The sequence below is a fragment of the Poeciliopsis prolifica genome, unplaced genomic scaffold, assembly GCF_027474105.1.
Source record: "Poeciliopsis prolifica strain line A6 unplaced genomic scaffold, Auburn_PproV2 SCAFFOLD002, whole genome shotgun sequence".
Lineage (NCBI taxonomy): Eukaryota > Metazoa > Chordata > Actinopteri > Cyprinodontiformes > Poeciliidae > Poeciliopsis > Poeciliopsis prolifica.
In genome coordinates this window covers 14085135-14101977 of record NW_026562377.1, presented here as the reverse complement: position 1 = coordinate 14101977, position 16843 = coordinate 14085135, and the positions used below count along the sequence as shown (strand labels likewise).

The 16843-nt window shown below is 37.9% G+C and overlaps 1 protein-coding gene across 1 annotated transcript; it reads right to left on the bottom strand.

The window, feature by feature from the left end:
• Positions 1 to 3: 3 nt before the first annotated feature.
• Positions 4 to 14511, bottom strand: LOC129377847 (ceramide synthase 2-like). The gene is made up of 11 exons (XM_055058048.1): positions 14439 to 14511; positions 12923 to 13099; positions 10929 to 11046; positions 7871 to 7989; positions 7574 to 7631; positions 7418 to 7468; positions 5382 to 5474; positions 5000 to 5128; positions 2864 to 2970; positions 2110 to 2266; positions 4 to 2032 (listed from the first exon to the last, which is right to left on the bottom strand). Exons 1-11 carry the CDS (start codon positions 14450 to 14452, stop codon positions 1826 to 1828), a joined length of 1230 nt encoding a protein of 409 aa, XP_054914023.1. The 5' UTR covers positions 14453 to 14511; the 3' UTR covers positions 4 to 1825.
• Positions 14512 to 16843: the final 2332 nt, after the last annotated feature.

Here is a 16843-nt window from a genome sequence, read left to right as displayed (position 1 = left end):
GCTTTTTATTGGAATATTTTCAATAGACCAACAGAAAACTGCAAATAGCTTGAAAGAAAATGATACATTGTTATGAAAAGCTTTAAAATCTGGTGACTTGGTAGTAGTTAAAACAAATGTTCACTGCAATTAAAGGTTGTGGTCTTTTGGAGTGTATACATACCAATATTTTACAATTCTTTGCAAAAATGTCTCAAGCTCACTCAGATTAGAAGAATAATGTTTGTGAACAGTAAATTTTATGTCTTGCTGCAAGTTTATAACTGAGTTTGACTAGGATAACAGATAACATAATGCAAATACATGCAACCATTTTCATAATTTACTTGGAAAAAAGTTTAAAAAGACAATTAAGTGGTAATGCAATGCCCTTTTATGTTTGATAAAGTTAATATAAAGAATAGCTTTTCTTCAAATTTTGGACAAATGAAAGCATTGTCCGACTTATTAAATATGGATCATTTATTAAACTTTTCAACAAGCCACTCAGTAAACAAAATGTCCATGTGCACTCACTACAGAACAGTCAAGAGTAACCGCTTTATAAATGTATTAAAACAATAATTTCATAATATTCAATGGGATCTCAACACATGTACACCAGTGAATCAGCCCTTTTTATTTTAACCTCCCCTCTATATTAACACTGTACAACTCTCAGAAATAGTAGAAAAGCAGCAGATGTGCCATGTGTGAACAGTGAAAACAGCCAGTCATTTTAGAGAGCGCCAGTGAACACCCATACAGAGGGTTAGTGAATGACAAAGTATATTGGTGTTTGTCTGCAGCAATGAAGACATCGCCTTGTGCATTTCACTGGATAAATGCATGCTTGGTTCTACCAGTAAGTTACTAATACCAAATGGAAACGCTTCTCTTCATCTGAGGCCTTAAACTAAGCAGCAAGCGTCTCTGAGTGGACCTGGTTTTTATAATGTATGCAAAACACTTTGACCAATCACATCACTCACAGTTGAATGCTTGTCCAGTAAAATTAAAAGCACCAGTACAAAGACTTCATTCTTATTTCTTGTGGTAAATTAGTGTAAAACCAGCAGCTTAAGGAACAAAGTAAAAAGCCAGCTCAATCTACAACAGCAAACCCCAATGTTGCTTCCTTGACAATAAAAAAAACAAGCATAGTTGAAATAAAGATCTTCAGAAGCAGTATAATTTTTGCAGTCATACATTCACAAAAAATTCTCTCTTGACAAGTATATGCGTTTTCTGAAACACCAGAGGGCGACATATGTCTAGTAAACAATTAGAAACACAGAGAATTTAATCAAATATTACTAAAAATAATAACTTTAGAACTGCTATGGACCTTAGGTGGTTTCCAAAGAGCTACCTGTCCTATGGCAGGAGGATTATATGAAGGAGGATTAAAATAAAAACAATCCTTACATTTGTCCCACTTAAATATATACCTTAACAAAAAAACAATTATATTTTATATAAAACCTTCAGCACTTCAAAAATAAGGGCAAAAAAAGGGTCTCTCTCTCTCTCTCTCTCTCTCCTTAAGATATTTACAAACAAGTTATTGCAATAAAATGCAGAACATAAATACAAGATATGTACAAACTACAGTTAGATGTGAAAAATACATTTTACAGTTTCCTTGTTCTGATTGATTTATTAACTGACTGATTATGTTTCCTGTAAGTATTGTAAATCACTACCATCATTCATGAATAGATGCTCCACTTTGTCACAAAAAAAGGATTGAGTCCTACCCTGATCTGAAACGGTTAATGATCTGTGTTGAAACAAAGCAAAAGTTTGAGTTTCTCTCCAGCGAGCAGAATGGGGGGAAGGCCCACTATCTGGCTTTACGCAGCCTGCTGTTTAGATTCCGCTGGTTGGTCAGGTTGTTTAGGACACAGTTGTTAGCCAGCGATGTCAGCTTGGAGTTGATAGTCTCCTTCCTTTGCTTGTAGTTGCGCTCACCCTCTTTTCCTTCTGTCTCCTCTTCTTCTTCGTGTTCATCCACCTCACTTTCCTCATCGCTGCGTTCGTCTCGCTCCACCTGCAAGTAAAACGTAATGGTCATCAACGTTTCTCCGGCCAGTACCGCTGTCACATTGCTGATTTAGCGGTCCTCACCTTGCCCGTGAAGACAAACTTGTATAACATGCGCAGAATGAGGTAGGCCCAGAAGATGTGCAGACCTTGCAGCACTAACAGCAGAACGTTGAAGAAATAATAACCGAAGAAAGGCTGGAAAAATTCACGAGACAGCATCATGGTGGTGTGGACAATTCTGAAAAATCAGGCACAATGTGAAGACACAGTCAATGAGACCAAGTTTAAATCTCACAATAAAAACCTCAAAATACAAATCTTTACATTTAGTTTTACTTTTTATTACGTCGATGACTAATAAATAAATATTTGCAGTTGCTACCAAAACATAATGTTTTTACCAAGCAGAAAGAGAATATTACATAAAACTTCCAATTTTGAACATACAGCATATTCCATAAACAATGTTTTTGTTACTTTTATTTTATACAAAACATTTTGAGTGCAAAGTGCAGCTTTCAAGATTTTATTTGTGACTTATACTTCTGGATATGGTATTTCTACGCCTAGAAAGTAGATTTACTTCAAATATAGATTGGATTTAAATCATGTTTTAATGCATGATGAAGCTTTTGGATTGAAAGATATACTCATGACCATCATCATAAAACTTACTGGTTTGCAGAAGTATTTGTTAATTAATTGCATTACCTCTGAACATTTTAACTCTACATGTGTTACAACATCTATTTAGTTCATGTTTTTTTCCATGTCAGCTCCCATATTTTTAATTAACTAACTTCGCAGCAAAGGAAAAAGTGACATGCAGTCTTACCTGCAAGGAAAAACCACAAGTCTTGTAACCAGGAAAACAACAGCAAATACGACAAACAACGAATCACATGTCGTTGTCCACACAGCATAATGAAACATCTTGGCAGACTAGACAAAAGAGAGCAGACAAATGTATTTTTACTTGTTAATTAATACAAAAGTCCTCAACATAATTGCAGTAAAGTCCAATTTATATATTACTTAATTTTAAAATAATTAATTGCAAATAGGCTTAAGGCTTGTTAGCAATCATATAGAAAGAACCATTGGGCAAATATAATTTGTGCATGATACAAAATTTTGCACCGCAAAGAAATTAACTAGAAGTTAAACACTAAGCACGCTTTTTTTTAATCGGATGGATCTGTCTGTGATCTTCAAATTGTTCTTAATATTGGAAAATAAACAAATACATGCTGACAAATTCAACTTAATCTGCAGACCAGAGCAGTGATTCAGATGGTTTGTTGAGAATTTTCAAAGATTCACCACATGGATGAAAGCTGAAAAGAAGCTTGGCATTCACCGCTGAGAGTTGTCAAGATACCCATGCTGCTACTTTCCAGCAATGCGGCTGCACTTCCTCTTGGCTCGGTTGTAGAAAATCTAATTGCTGACGGCAGGCGAGCCAATCATGAATCTTTCAACAAAAGCGCCTATTTCTGCTCAGCTCTTTTCAAATGCAGATGCGTGCACCTCCTTCAGTTTGACCACATGACAAGCCAACTGAAACGAGGAAAGGGTGAACAAAAACAGAGCACAGGACTGCTCAGGGTAAAGCACTTGAATTGAACAAATCAGTAGATGCAAAAGTGCATAATCATAGAACTGAAGTTACTTAACCGCAAGGCATTTCTTCTCCTTTGACAAACAAGCTTTGGGTTGCATTCATCTATTCTGCCCACTTGTCTTGACTTAAGTTTTTGTAGTTGCATTGGCTTGGAATGGAGAGGATGCAGCTGCAGGAATAAGACTGGTGCCTGCAGTCCATCCCAGATATCTGGGATTTTGACCACTGCTACCAGGCCAAAATGTTGCTATTTTACAGAAGTTCAAATAAAAATTTCAATTACTTTGGGAAGTGCACCAGTCTCTCCTACAGCAAAACAGCAGCACAACATGTCATCACTCGAGTACTTCACAGTTGGATGACATTCCCAGGTTTCCAAAATTTCACCTTTTTTACCCCAATTGGAACAAAAATCTTAAAAGATCCAACCTCAGAACGTATATTCAAAAACTAAGATATTGTCCCATATTACAGCAATTACAAACTATAATCTGACTTTTTATGCTGGTTTTGGAGAGCCGGCTTCTTCCTTCCTAAGTGGACTTTCAGTCCATATGGGTATAGTATTTATTTCACTGTGGATACTTATAGCTTTTAATACCTTCAACTAATAGCTGAATTGTTTTATGCAAAGTAATCTTACTGTGTGAATGTTTCTGATTTTTAAAGAAATGTATGAAAACAAATATCTTGAAGGGTTTTCTCATTATTCTAACATTAGCAAACAGATAAACTCTATCTTTCTGAAGTAAAACAGGAAATGTTTTGTTTTACTTAATGTCAGAAAAAAAGAAAAAAACATAATATGTATCTTTAAATACTGTTTATGTAGATGTGGAGTTTGAACTTCAAATCCTTTCACAACCACTGATCATGTAATAATTCCCGAGGTAAAATAACTAGTTTTACATCTTTCCTCACCTCAGATATTACAATGGCACCTGGATTATTTCGATGTTATTAGTGCCAAGCGACTTTAAGGAAACCAGTCATTTGAAACTAAGGACAAAGTCTTGTTGACAGTGGCAGATCATAACGTTTTCAGCAAATCCCTTAAGCATGCGAAAGTAATATATTTATATTATATACAGGGGATTTTTAGTACTTTTTTGTGTTTGCAAAGTCTTTTTATATTGTCTTAAAACAACAAGGAAACTTTGACGAAAAGTACACAAGAAAACCTTCCTGTGATCTCTGTGAAGGTAATGAACTGCCAATCAAATGGTTGGATTTGCATTCTTTTTTATGCTTCCTTTCCTTCTGCTCCACCTCAGACAGGTATCTGTGTTGAGATGTAGATTAAACCTGACGGTAGGTGCTAATGAAAGGCTGTTTGTGGCGTTTTACCTCCAGCAGGAAGTCGGACGAATCATGCACCAGCATCACTAGCGTGCCAACCCTCACGTAGTTGGCGGCGTAGGAGAAACCGATAAGAAATATGGTGGCGATGTGATGAACCACCTGCTCCTTGAAATCCTGAAACATGTGCACAGAAAATAGAAACTGGCTAATGGACTCATCTGTGCGAAGTTACTCACCCAGAAAAGTGCAGAAAATTGAAACATTATTTCAAAAAACTGTTTGAAAAGTGGTCAATAATACAGACATTTCTACTAACAAAGATAAAATGCATTTTTTAAGTGTTGAATTATAAGAGGAGGAACTGTGACACTAAAACAAAAAGCTAAATTTCAGTTGAGGTGAAAGTGCTTTTGGGTCAGGCTCTTACTTTTCGCTTGACATCCACAGAAACACTGAGCAGCAGGGACAAATAGAAACTCAGCTCCAAGATGTAATACCAGTAGTGAGCGTCCGCCACAGCCTGAAGAATGAGAGGAAGAGCGTCACAATGAGCAAACATTTACATTCACAGTGCCTTTCAGCTTTATCTGTGCAGTCAGAGGAACTTTAGAATGTGCAAAGGCATTCACACCCCTTGAACTTTTTCACGTTCAGTTGATGTTACATTCAAAAACATAAATGTATTTCATCAGAATTTAATGTGAAGAATTTAATTTGGTTTCATCTGAATAGAAGACCTTCTCCCTCAGGTTTGCTGTCTGAATATGTTTGCAAGGCGTTGGACATGTAGCAGCAAAACAAATGTACTTTCTCACCAAAGCTTTGGGAACTCTTTGCAAGTGTTTGTAGAGCTGCAAGACAGAATCTAAATACCTGAGGGCGGAGAATAGAGTTAATAGGTCTCCCAAGAACAACAGACTTTAAGAGGAGGTAACATTAATTGCCCAGTTGGGGCTTGAATAGATCTGAATTTGAGTAGACAAAAAATTCAGAAAAATACAGTTTAAAGGCAAAACACTTCTTGCTCCGATGTAACACATTTATCAACATTATTCCCATTCTGTGCAGAACAAGAGGACATGCTTCATTCAAAAGAAAATTGTGAAGCACTATCTCGAGTAAAAAAAACAAACAAAAAAAACTTGCACAGTATTCAACATGGAGTGTTTGCACAAACACAATAGTAGGAAGCGAATGGGAACATTCAAACCTTAAACCACATTCTTTATCGCCAAAAAGGGTCCGGACAACTCGATGCAGCGCAGTGTGGCCTGAAGTCTGAACTAAAGATACAGAAAGCTGTGACTTTTTCTTTCCTACTGTTTTAACTATTCAAGGTCATGAACCCATGAAGAAGGGCGGCTTCGAGGAAGGAATGGCGACATGCGTGCATACCGAGCTGTCATCACACCACAGATATTAGCTTTAAAACTGTTTAAGGGAGTCTAGACGTAGAAAAGCAGGTTGACGCAGAAGGAGGGGAAGGAATTTTGATAAAAGTCAGTAGGAAGGCGTGTGCTAACCTATGTTGTATGTGCAAAACTTTGCATTGTTGAATCTCTAAGACTAATAACTACATGGAAAATTATGACTATTTCTTCTGAAGTCACTTAGTAAAAACAGTTTATTAAATGTTTTGTTTGATGGTAAAACTGCTCCTTAAAAAATGTTAAACAGAAAAAATTAAATATTTGTTTTACTCTTTAATCAAAATAAAAGTTTGGTCTTATTAAATAGAAGTATGTTTGATCAAAGCATCGATATATTGTCTGACTGTCACGTTAATTCTGAATTGAATAAGCACATTATCCAAGACAATGGTTGTATGTTGTGTTGTATTGTTATATTTTTGTCTTTTATTCAGCTGCTCCCTGCAGGGATTGCCTCATCTGATCATTTGCCACCATCTGACCATGTCCCACATCAGTCCTCTGCTTGGTCTCTTTCCACATGTTCAGGAACTGTCTCTGTAAACTTCTGCTATTCCTCTTCCTTTGCAGTTTCTATTTAAACCCATCTATTCAATAAATTTGTTGCTCTTCTTCCGCACATCCCGCAACAATCTCAGCCTTTTCTAACGTCACTGAGCTGATCTGTCCATTTTAGCTCCTGTCTTAGCATCGTCAGCTCTGCTGCCTCCTGCTTCACACTCTGTTTTAGCCGCACTGTCTTCAAATTATATGTCATAAGGGTTTTCCTTCCACACAATAAATCTCCTCTAATGCATGTCTCTAACCCCTCCAGCCTGCTTCCTCTGTGTCCTCATCTCTTATCCATAGTGACCAACGCTTTGGATGGTACTTAAACTCATCTAGTCTAAATTAGGTTTAAAGACTGTGTCCTAAACTGCTTTTAACTCTAAATAGTCTGGAGAGTTACAGTTTTTAACAAATCACAGTGTGTTTGATACAGTGCTGCAGACAATACTTTAGATGTGTTCGGGTCATGCCATGTCCTGCTCACCTGTTTGGGATATCCCCTCCAGCACTCTCTGTGATCCCAAAACCAGGGGGTCTGGAAGATCCAGGAAACAATCATTCAATGCAATTCTAAAAGTATTGAATGATTACAAAGTTAAAGGATACATAGCCTATTTTAAAAATAGGCTGACAAACTTACATCAATCAGTGAGCCGAGTCCAGCGGCAAAGGATACGAGGTAGAACACAAACCGCCAGCTGCACAAATTGATAATCATCTCTTAGAGGTTTAAACATTTCCATCCAGTTGAAAAAGCTGATGGAAAAGTTTACGCTTTGTGACACTGATTCTGCAATCTTACAAATTAAAACACATCAAAAACAAAATAATTACAATGGAAATCCTACCGACAATGAAAAATCCTAAACTTAAGGAGCTCCAGATGCAAAGCTGGTTATTTTACTTATTGAATCAAGGAAAAGAAAAAGTGACTCACGATGCTTCACAGAACTTCTTTGTATTGCTGGGCTTGTCCTGGTTCCTTCTGTGCCTGAACCAGGTTTGAATCTTTCTTTGAGAGAGTCCACACTGCCTGCCCAAGCTCACAACTTGGCTCTAAAAACACAAAGAGCCAGTTTAACACAATGCTTCGTTTTTCAACTTAATCTCCCCACAGTCAGCCTCTTAATGGTTCAGTTACTACTTAACAGTTAGAGTAAAATGTCTACATATTTATCACATTTATAATATGTCACACATTTCAGACACACATCTCTACAGTTCCCATTCTTTAGAAAAGTTATTATTACAAAATGTTATTCAGAATTTACAACAGATATTTACAGTGGCCAGACTGAAACAGGGATCAACTGATCGGATGGATGATTTTTCTCTTTATTAAAGTCATCCAGACTTTTCAAGCCTGCATTAGTTAGATCCCTCCGAGTAGAGCACCCCTAAAGAGGCAGAAGTGCAGGATGTAAACATTTGTGCTCTGCTGAGTCAGAAATGAGAGTGGCTCAAACCACTGTCAGTGTGATGATGCCTCCCTCTCCGTTTCTGCACCCGGCTACTTTACACCAGCTTCTGTTACAGCTAAAAGGCCTGAGCAGGATGAAACTTAATTACAAGGTTAAGAGATGTTATTCTCAGCTAAAGCAGAAAGGGCACCACATTTGTCTCATTTGAACTGGCTTTTTTTGTTTTTTTACATCTGCTGTTACAAATCATAATTTAAACAATTACAATATTTTGGAAGTTATGTATTTCTTAAAAGCATATCTTTTAAGAAATATGTTTAATGTGAACTGCAAGCAGAAACGAACATGATAGAACAAAAATCAGCTGCTTGCTCAGCACACAGGAAAACAAAAGGATTGCAAATAGGTCAGAAATGACAGTTTGATTTCTTGTGGCTGGACAAATTGCAGACATGTTTTTATGTACCCAAACTTAAGACAGACAGGAACTGGAAAAATCCCAATTTATAGGTCAAGTCATGTCTTGTTCTGACAAATGCACAGCTGTTCTTGTTAGGACAGGAACAGCGGTGGTGTTACTACACCTGTTTCTGAAACACGTGAAGAATTTCTATGTGACACACACACACCTTCTTTAAAAAAATGAAACGATACTGTCAATGTATTGCATTGATAACATTTTCAATACTTAAAAAACATCTCTGTTAACAAAATACACAGACAATCTGGCACTGTAAATGTTTAAAGACAAAGCCAGATTCAGGTCTGAAAAGCTTTCCTTCGAGCAGAAGAAGAAATAAACTACAACATTAGGTAGATCCCAATAGAAGCTCATGCTGTGTTTGAGTCATATTGAAAATACTGACTTTCCCTGAGAAACTTCCGCCTGTTAGCTGCTCCCTTTTCAGAAACAAGGAAACGCAAAGCTTACAAGTGATGCAACAACGCATCAACGTTCACATCGCATGTGCATCACTATGTGCTAATCCCCGCAACCACCTTCAAACTTCAGTTCAAATGTCATCATGTGCACTCAGTCAGTCTTGTGAAAGAAACTGATTCATTATGTTGGATTCATTTGCTTAAAAATTTCCAACAGGTTTAACAGGTAGAGGAAACATGACAAAAACTACCTTTAACATTTGCAGCTTGTCGATAGCAACTACTGTTGAACAAAGATCTTTTTTCTGACTGTCTTACTTCTGTTCTTAATCTTAAAAGTGCAATCTTTGAGTTACTTATTTGGTATAATTAGCAATTAAAAGGCTAGAACTATTTAAAATAGGGCTTTCTGGTATTGCATTGCTGCACAGTGGCACACTTTGCAGCAAGAAGGTTCTCAATTCAAATCCCAGCCTGGGGTCTTTTTGTATGGCGTTTGCATGTTCACGTCCATGCGCTGGAGGTTTAAACATGCACTGGAGAGAGCCAACTGGCTCTACTTCGGGTTTCTCCTGCAGTCAAAACATCGCTGTTCGATGATATTGTTTTCTAAAAATTGCCCTCAGGAGTGAGTGTGTGCTTGCGTGGTTGTTTGTCCAGTGTCTTTGTTCATAGCCTGCAGGGCTTCTCCCAGAAAACTTGCTACATCCAGTACTCGTGGCAGTCATCCAGCCACCCACCGTGCTTTTGAGTTAAAAAATGTTTTAAGGAACTTTGAAAATGTCATTTGATCGCAAGGCGTTTTTGGAAGACTGGGAGACTAATACCTAAACACCAGCTATAAAGCCTTTAAAAAAAGGCAATCATAAAAAAAAAAACAACAACAACAAACAAACAAAAAAATATATAACAAAAAAATTAATAAATAAACAATGCTAAGCCTGGGCATGAGTAAAACCTGGTGGCCCACAAGCCTGAGGGAATACCTGGACTGACAACTTTTCCAGGGTGCACGCTGCCGCTTGCCCACTGACACCGGGAAATAGGTAATTTTTCATTCTCGAGCTGCTCTTCAATTGCAAATGTGTCCATAACTTTGTCAATATTCTGCTAATGTTGAAAAAATGTGGGATTGTGGTGTTTCCATTAAGTTGGAAACATAATTACACATGTGAATAAGTTCATTCACACAATCTCATTAAGAAACATGCAGCACCATCATGCTCCAACCACATCCTGTCCTTCTCTTCGCCTTTCCTGGCAGCGGTAACATCCAGTTGTAAACCAAACGACTCGTGTGATGAGAAAAGTGTTTCCATTGCACACAAAGTTTGCTACAGCCGAAAATCACCCCATCCTAACACAAAAACCTTTCAGCAAAAAAATGCATTTCTTTTTTAATTGCCGTGTTTCAATTAAGCAACTTTATGGTGACTGGAAACACAACTACTGTGGCTCAGGTGACAGAAGAAAAAACCCTATTAACAGGAAAATCAGTGGTGTAAAATCAGACCAGAGCTTTGTGAGAGGAACCTGACATTTTTAAATCCCAGACACCAAGAACAGTGGATTTTCTTTCTGATCTGAGATGAAGGTTTGGGATTTCTCCCACCTGGATGCTCCAGCAGAATGATTGTTTTTTTGTGCTTTCTAAAGAGGACAGAAAGAATTAGGAGGAAGAGGAGTACACACTTGTGATGGTTGCCGACTGATGTGTTCGTAGAAGGCCTCCAGCTTTGGGATAGGCGGAGCTCGAATCCGAATCCGATCCTTCACACCTAAACACTTGCTAAAAGGAATGGCGATGATTCTAAGGACAGAAAACAGAAAATTATTTTTTAAATATATTGTAACACCTAATGCACAACAAAGAAGACAATTTTTGGATAAACATGACCAATGAAAGCCATCAGCAACACCAGCTGCTCAGTGTGGATCTGCGGTGAAGTACAGAGCAGGGAAACATGATAGCTTAATATGCAACTCATGACAGGTCGAAGAGCTGTTCCCACCGGTGTATTGCCACGTTTGGCAAGATAGCCTTAGTGATTAGATATTGATATGGCATCATCTGATGCCATATCAATATCTCGACATGTTCACTTGATCTGAACGTGTTTGTGAGTGCATGTGTAGGTCAGAGAGAATCAGAGGGATAAGACAAGCAGTAAAACAATGAATTTCTGAGAAGGAGTTGAGGAAGAGTGACAAATGGCCGTCTCTGTGCACAGTTCGGCAGTATAATCACATGTGTAACTCTACCTCAGAGATAATCATCACAAAGTGAGGATAAAGGGACAGATCAGGGAGAACGAGAAGGTCGGCTTGGCTTTGTGCGGAGCCGCACGCTCTCAGATTACAGGAGCACAAAACAAACACACAGACATGTGGTGAGCTCAAGACAGAAAACAGCTGCAGCCTGAGGAGATCGAATGAAGAACCACCTCATCCATCATGCTACACAAGGACTAAAACAGCACAGATGCCCATCACAATCAAAACAGACACACAGCTACACACGCGTGACCTGGTAGTAATATTCTTCTGCCATCCTGTTACCCATGTATAGCTAATGTTACTATTCTCTGATATTAAATACCCTATGAAGGTTCATCTGAAGGCAGAGTGCAACAGGATGCCACATTTCACTTCAAGCAGTTCAGATTATGAGGCAGCTGATTGGAAAAAGTATTCAAAAAACTTTACTCCTATCTGATCGACTATCACGTGCGTTGGCATCTTGTCGCTTTCACACTTGACTTCAGTTCACTGGAAGGTTCCAGTATGACCTACCGCAGCAAACTTATTTATCTTTCTGTCCTGTCATCATTTTCATCACAATAAATTTAATTAGGTAAATTGTTGTTTTTGAAGTGAGGTATTGCTAAAACATTGCTAGAAGTGAATATCTAACCTGCAGCATAACTTTAGGTGTATTTTGTTGTTTGTAGTGTAGAGGTACCCAAAGTCTAAAGTTAATGGCTAATCAAGGAGGCCAAGATCAAAGCAGATTTCAATCATCTTAAAAGAAAAAAAAATAAGAATAAAAACAATCTCAGAGGTTTATGCAAACACCATTTTATGATGTTCTAAACAATCATCAAGTTTGCATTGCGCGGTTATTTTACCAGAGGCCAGCAAGTATTTGCATGCAAAATGCATGATGGAAACACATAAAGAGCATGTTGAGACATTTCCAGACAGACTAGTTTTCTGATATAAAAGTAAAGGATTCTACACTAAATGTTTAAGTAAATACTACTTATTGATTTTTGCACTGCCTGGATTCTTTTAGCTTTTAGCCACTGAGGGAAATGACGGGGTTGCATTAGTTGTCAGGAGGAATTTGGCACACTAAACTTTGAATGACAGAAAACAAAGCATATCTAAAGGCAGGTGTTGTGCCACCATGACACAGGACTGTTCAAAGAGGTTATGGATGGAACATTATGATTAGCATTTCCATAAATAACAATGACTTGTTGTTTCGCTTTAGTAAAAACTTCTCTTACTAAAGCAACAAATCAAATGCCTTCATAGAATGTATCCACACCCTGTTTTATATATCGTTAATGAGAAGACATGGCTAACCCCTCCATCCACAGCCTTCATGACATATACTTAACATCAATTTTAATCCACACACTCAAGTGCTGCCTACAGGCACTGTAATAGTGATATCTCACCTTTCAAATACATATCTCAAGGCTATAAAGGCAAAGGCCAGTGGCAACGTAATGAGGAGATCCCTGGGCATAGGAAAACGACCGTCCTCATCCTTCATCTCGATGTCCTGCCAGCGGATGCCAGGAGGAAGCCAGTACTGCTCCTGCCACAGCCAGTCATTCAACATGGCCGCCATCCTGAGAAGAGGAAAAGAAGGAGATGCTTCAGCTGATATTAATGAACAAGAGAAAATATTCCTCATTAGGGCAATAAATCAATAACAAGATCTATTGCAATAGAGACATAATCAGTATCAATAGATAGGATATCTGATTGAACGTTCAATATATAGAATATTCACTTGAACTCTAAACCAGAACTGCAAGGGCATTCTGGTAGATGTAGGCAGAGGAAAGGCTTTAGTAGCTCAACCTTTTACAGCCAGATAAGCAACTAACTCACTCTTCATCTACCCAGCAATAACCCGATTCTAGGAGTAACTTGCACAGCACCAGTTTCAGGTTTGCCTCATAACAGCTTAGAAATAAACAACACTGAGTGAAAACTGTGGATAGAGGGGAAAGGTCATACCACCAATTTGCAGTATTTCAGATATTTGAATAAAAAAAAAAGCTAATCAATTATTAATATCTGAAATGAAATGAAATATCATGATATGCTTTTCAACCATATCGTCCAATCCTACTCCTCATTCAAATATGAACATTTCTTTTGTGGTAGCAATACTTTATAAAGAACATAATTCATATCATTGGTCATGTGTTTTATCTGATTTGGATTTTTATGCATGTATTTCATCTTATGATCCGCCCCGCCCTTGTGCCTGTATCAAGAGGGCTGCTGTTGACAAGACATTTTAAAAACACTGTTTCAACTCATTCCGCTCCTTTTTGTCGTTTAGCTATGAGATATGCAGCGGAAGTTGTTTGTATCAAAATCAAAGCATCACATCAAAAACCGGAAGTCAACCATATATTATACAAATAAAACGAAGAAAAGGCAATACAACAAAAAATGAGCTTAATTTGGGGTTATTTACACAACTATTTAAATTTTTTTTTAATTTACACACAAATATTTTGTAATAAGTCCCTCGAAGTGGGAGATTTAGCGACACCACAACCCAGTTCTCTGCAAAAATCTGCATCCCATCGCATCCTTCACTCCTCCGGCCTGCACTGGGCTTGCAGCCTGTGCTCTGGGTTCAAAAGCGGATCCCTCATAGGATTCATATCTGATCGGGTTGCTGCCGCGCATTCTGCTGGCAACACAAAACGAAGGCAGCAGATGGACGTCAGCAAAACTGGATGGAGCGTCCGACGCCGAAGCAAGTGCATCAGTGAAAGGACTGAAGCGGCAGAGCTCCTCAGCGCGCAGAGAGACGACCGTCTCTCCCCTCACCGTTACGTCCACCGCCACTAATGACATTTCCCCAGCCACGTTAAAAAAAAAAAAAATCTAAATCATGTTAAAATATTTTGCAGCATTATGCAGCAGGAGCAACGTTGCGCTCACCTGTCCAGGCTCATGATGTGCGGAGGATGAGGAACGACCAGAGGCAAGTGGGTGAGGATGAGGAGGAGCTTGTTTTTACGCCCCCTGCGTCTGCGGAGGGCGGGGATAGGCACGCTCCGTCATCATCACTTTATTGTCAGCTCGACGGCGTTGACGTTTTGCCACCGTGCGTAAACCCAATAAGCCGCTGTCATTATACCAGCCAAAACATGCCCCACATCCTCCTCCTAATATCAATAGCCTTGCAGCTAGAAATAAAGATTTAGATACAAACACATGCATACTCTGTAGACCTTTAACTCCTTGATTACATTTACAGCGTGTTACGTCGGGATTTTATGTACCGTTTGCAATACTGCATGATTGTGGAGTTGTTTGTTGTTTGTTTGTTTGTTTTCCAAAATTAAAATATGTGCTCTCCATCAAACTTGAACCTTCAGAAACTGATTTTTTTCTAGGTGCTTGGCCAGATTGGATCAAGATTTTCTGAAAACCTACCATTTTCTAGTCTTGTTCCAGATTTTGTGTTTCGCTCTTGTCTTGTCAATTCTAAACATAAATACTTGAACTACTGCCCATTTAAAAAAATGTTCTTTTTTGTTAGTAACAAAGATAGTACTTATGTATGCATACAAAGATGCATATATCTTTGTATTTAAAGATGTATGCATGTGGATGGTTGATTGATGCTTAGTTGTTTATTGTGTAGTGAATTGATTGGAGAAAATAAATTGACTACATAAAGATTATTTTTCTTCAAAATATTCCTTTTCATTTAAACCTTTTGTGTATGTCAACATGTCACATGTTCATTTTGAAACTGGAAATGAATAAAATAAACAAATGAGTAAATCAGCACTGAACAAATCTGCTGATGTTTTTGACCTGCTACTTTTGTTTTTCTTAAGTAAAAATAACTTCTGCTCTCCCCATATTTGGTCTCGGCACAGTAATAATGTTCAGCATGACAAGAGAAGGGGAAATCATTTGATCTCCCAAATCATCTGCTTTCATGCATGATGGTGCATGCACAATTTTTTCATAGTCATATCAAAATAAACAGCACAAGGAAGAATGCCTCTAACAACTTTCAGTTATGAAGTGGAGTGAAACTTCTTTCTATCAGAGGAATATAAAATCAGAGTTGACCACATCACTGATGTAAATAGAGTAGAAATAGTTTTTTTTTTTTTAAAAAAAAAGCTTTTAGCAGGAATAATGTATTTTCATTCACTAGATTGTGTTCTTGGTCATAAGAAAAAATGGGACTCATTTTGAAGGTTTAAACAGTTCCCTGTGGTAAATACTAGGGTGTGTGCAGACATGTCACAATCTAAGGTATTAGCGGCCTGTCTAACATAATCATTAATCCCTTTCAGGCATAACAGACAATGTGTAAGGGGATTTGCTCGTTATGATTAAGTCTTGATTACCTTTTCACAGACAGCAACAAACATCTTTGAGTTTTCTGTTGTACAGGAGCTCCAGAAAAAAAGCATTAAGAAAGTTAAGAAAACCTTTGAACTGTGAGTCCACCTGGTTTGTATTGCTAGACCCAACTATATGGATTCAACACTTAATACAAATTACCACCTAAAAAAACACAAGTTCACCTAGACTGCTTCACTGGGTTTCACTGTATATTTAGTCAAGTCTAGGAATGCCTGGCACTCTGTACATTTGTTTTTTTTCTATGATTCTGGCATGTGACCATTGAGATAGCAACAGTGTGGAGATAAGAAGACTTTTTCTATGTGTGATTGCAAAATTTTAGAGCTGCATATGACAAATCCTGGAAGTCTAAGCAACATTTTCAGCATTATGATGCATCGATAAGTCATTATTGCTGAGCAGTGGTGTGACTATGTTGTCACTGTTGGTGTCACAATGGGAAGGAGTCACACATTACCACTCACCTGGGCATGTTCTGTTGCTCGTCAAGGAAGCTGACAAGCATCTTTTTTCACTTGTCACCACAAACACATGTCTTGTTCTCATACCCTTTGTTTCAGCTCTCATTAAGACAGATCCCTGCAGGACTGGGTGTGAGAATCTCCACGCTATCTATTGTCACACACCTTGCACCGCACACATAAATAATTATTTGGTAAATCTATGAGACACAAGTAGGTTGGTAATTTCATGTTACCACTTTACTTGGTCAAGCATAAAAAAAATTAGATAGGGTATGATATAACGCATAAGCATTATCTCACACCTAAAATATGGAAAAATCTGGGATTCATATGTTTATAAAGAAATGCATTCAGCAGAATCACTTGTGACACAGTGTTGTTGACCCTTCAAAACTAAGATAACTGAAGTTGTTTCTTAAAATATTACTACTTACTTTAGGTTTGTCAGACTCAGTAGGAAGCAGAAACCAGTAGTTGGTATTTTATGAT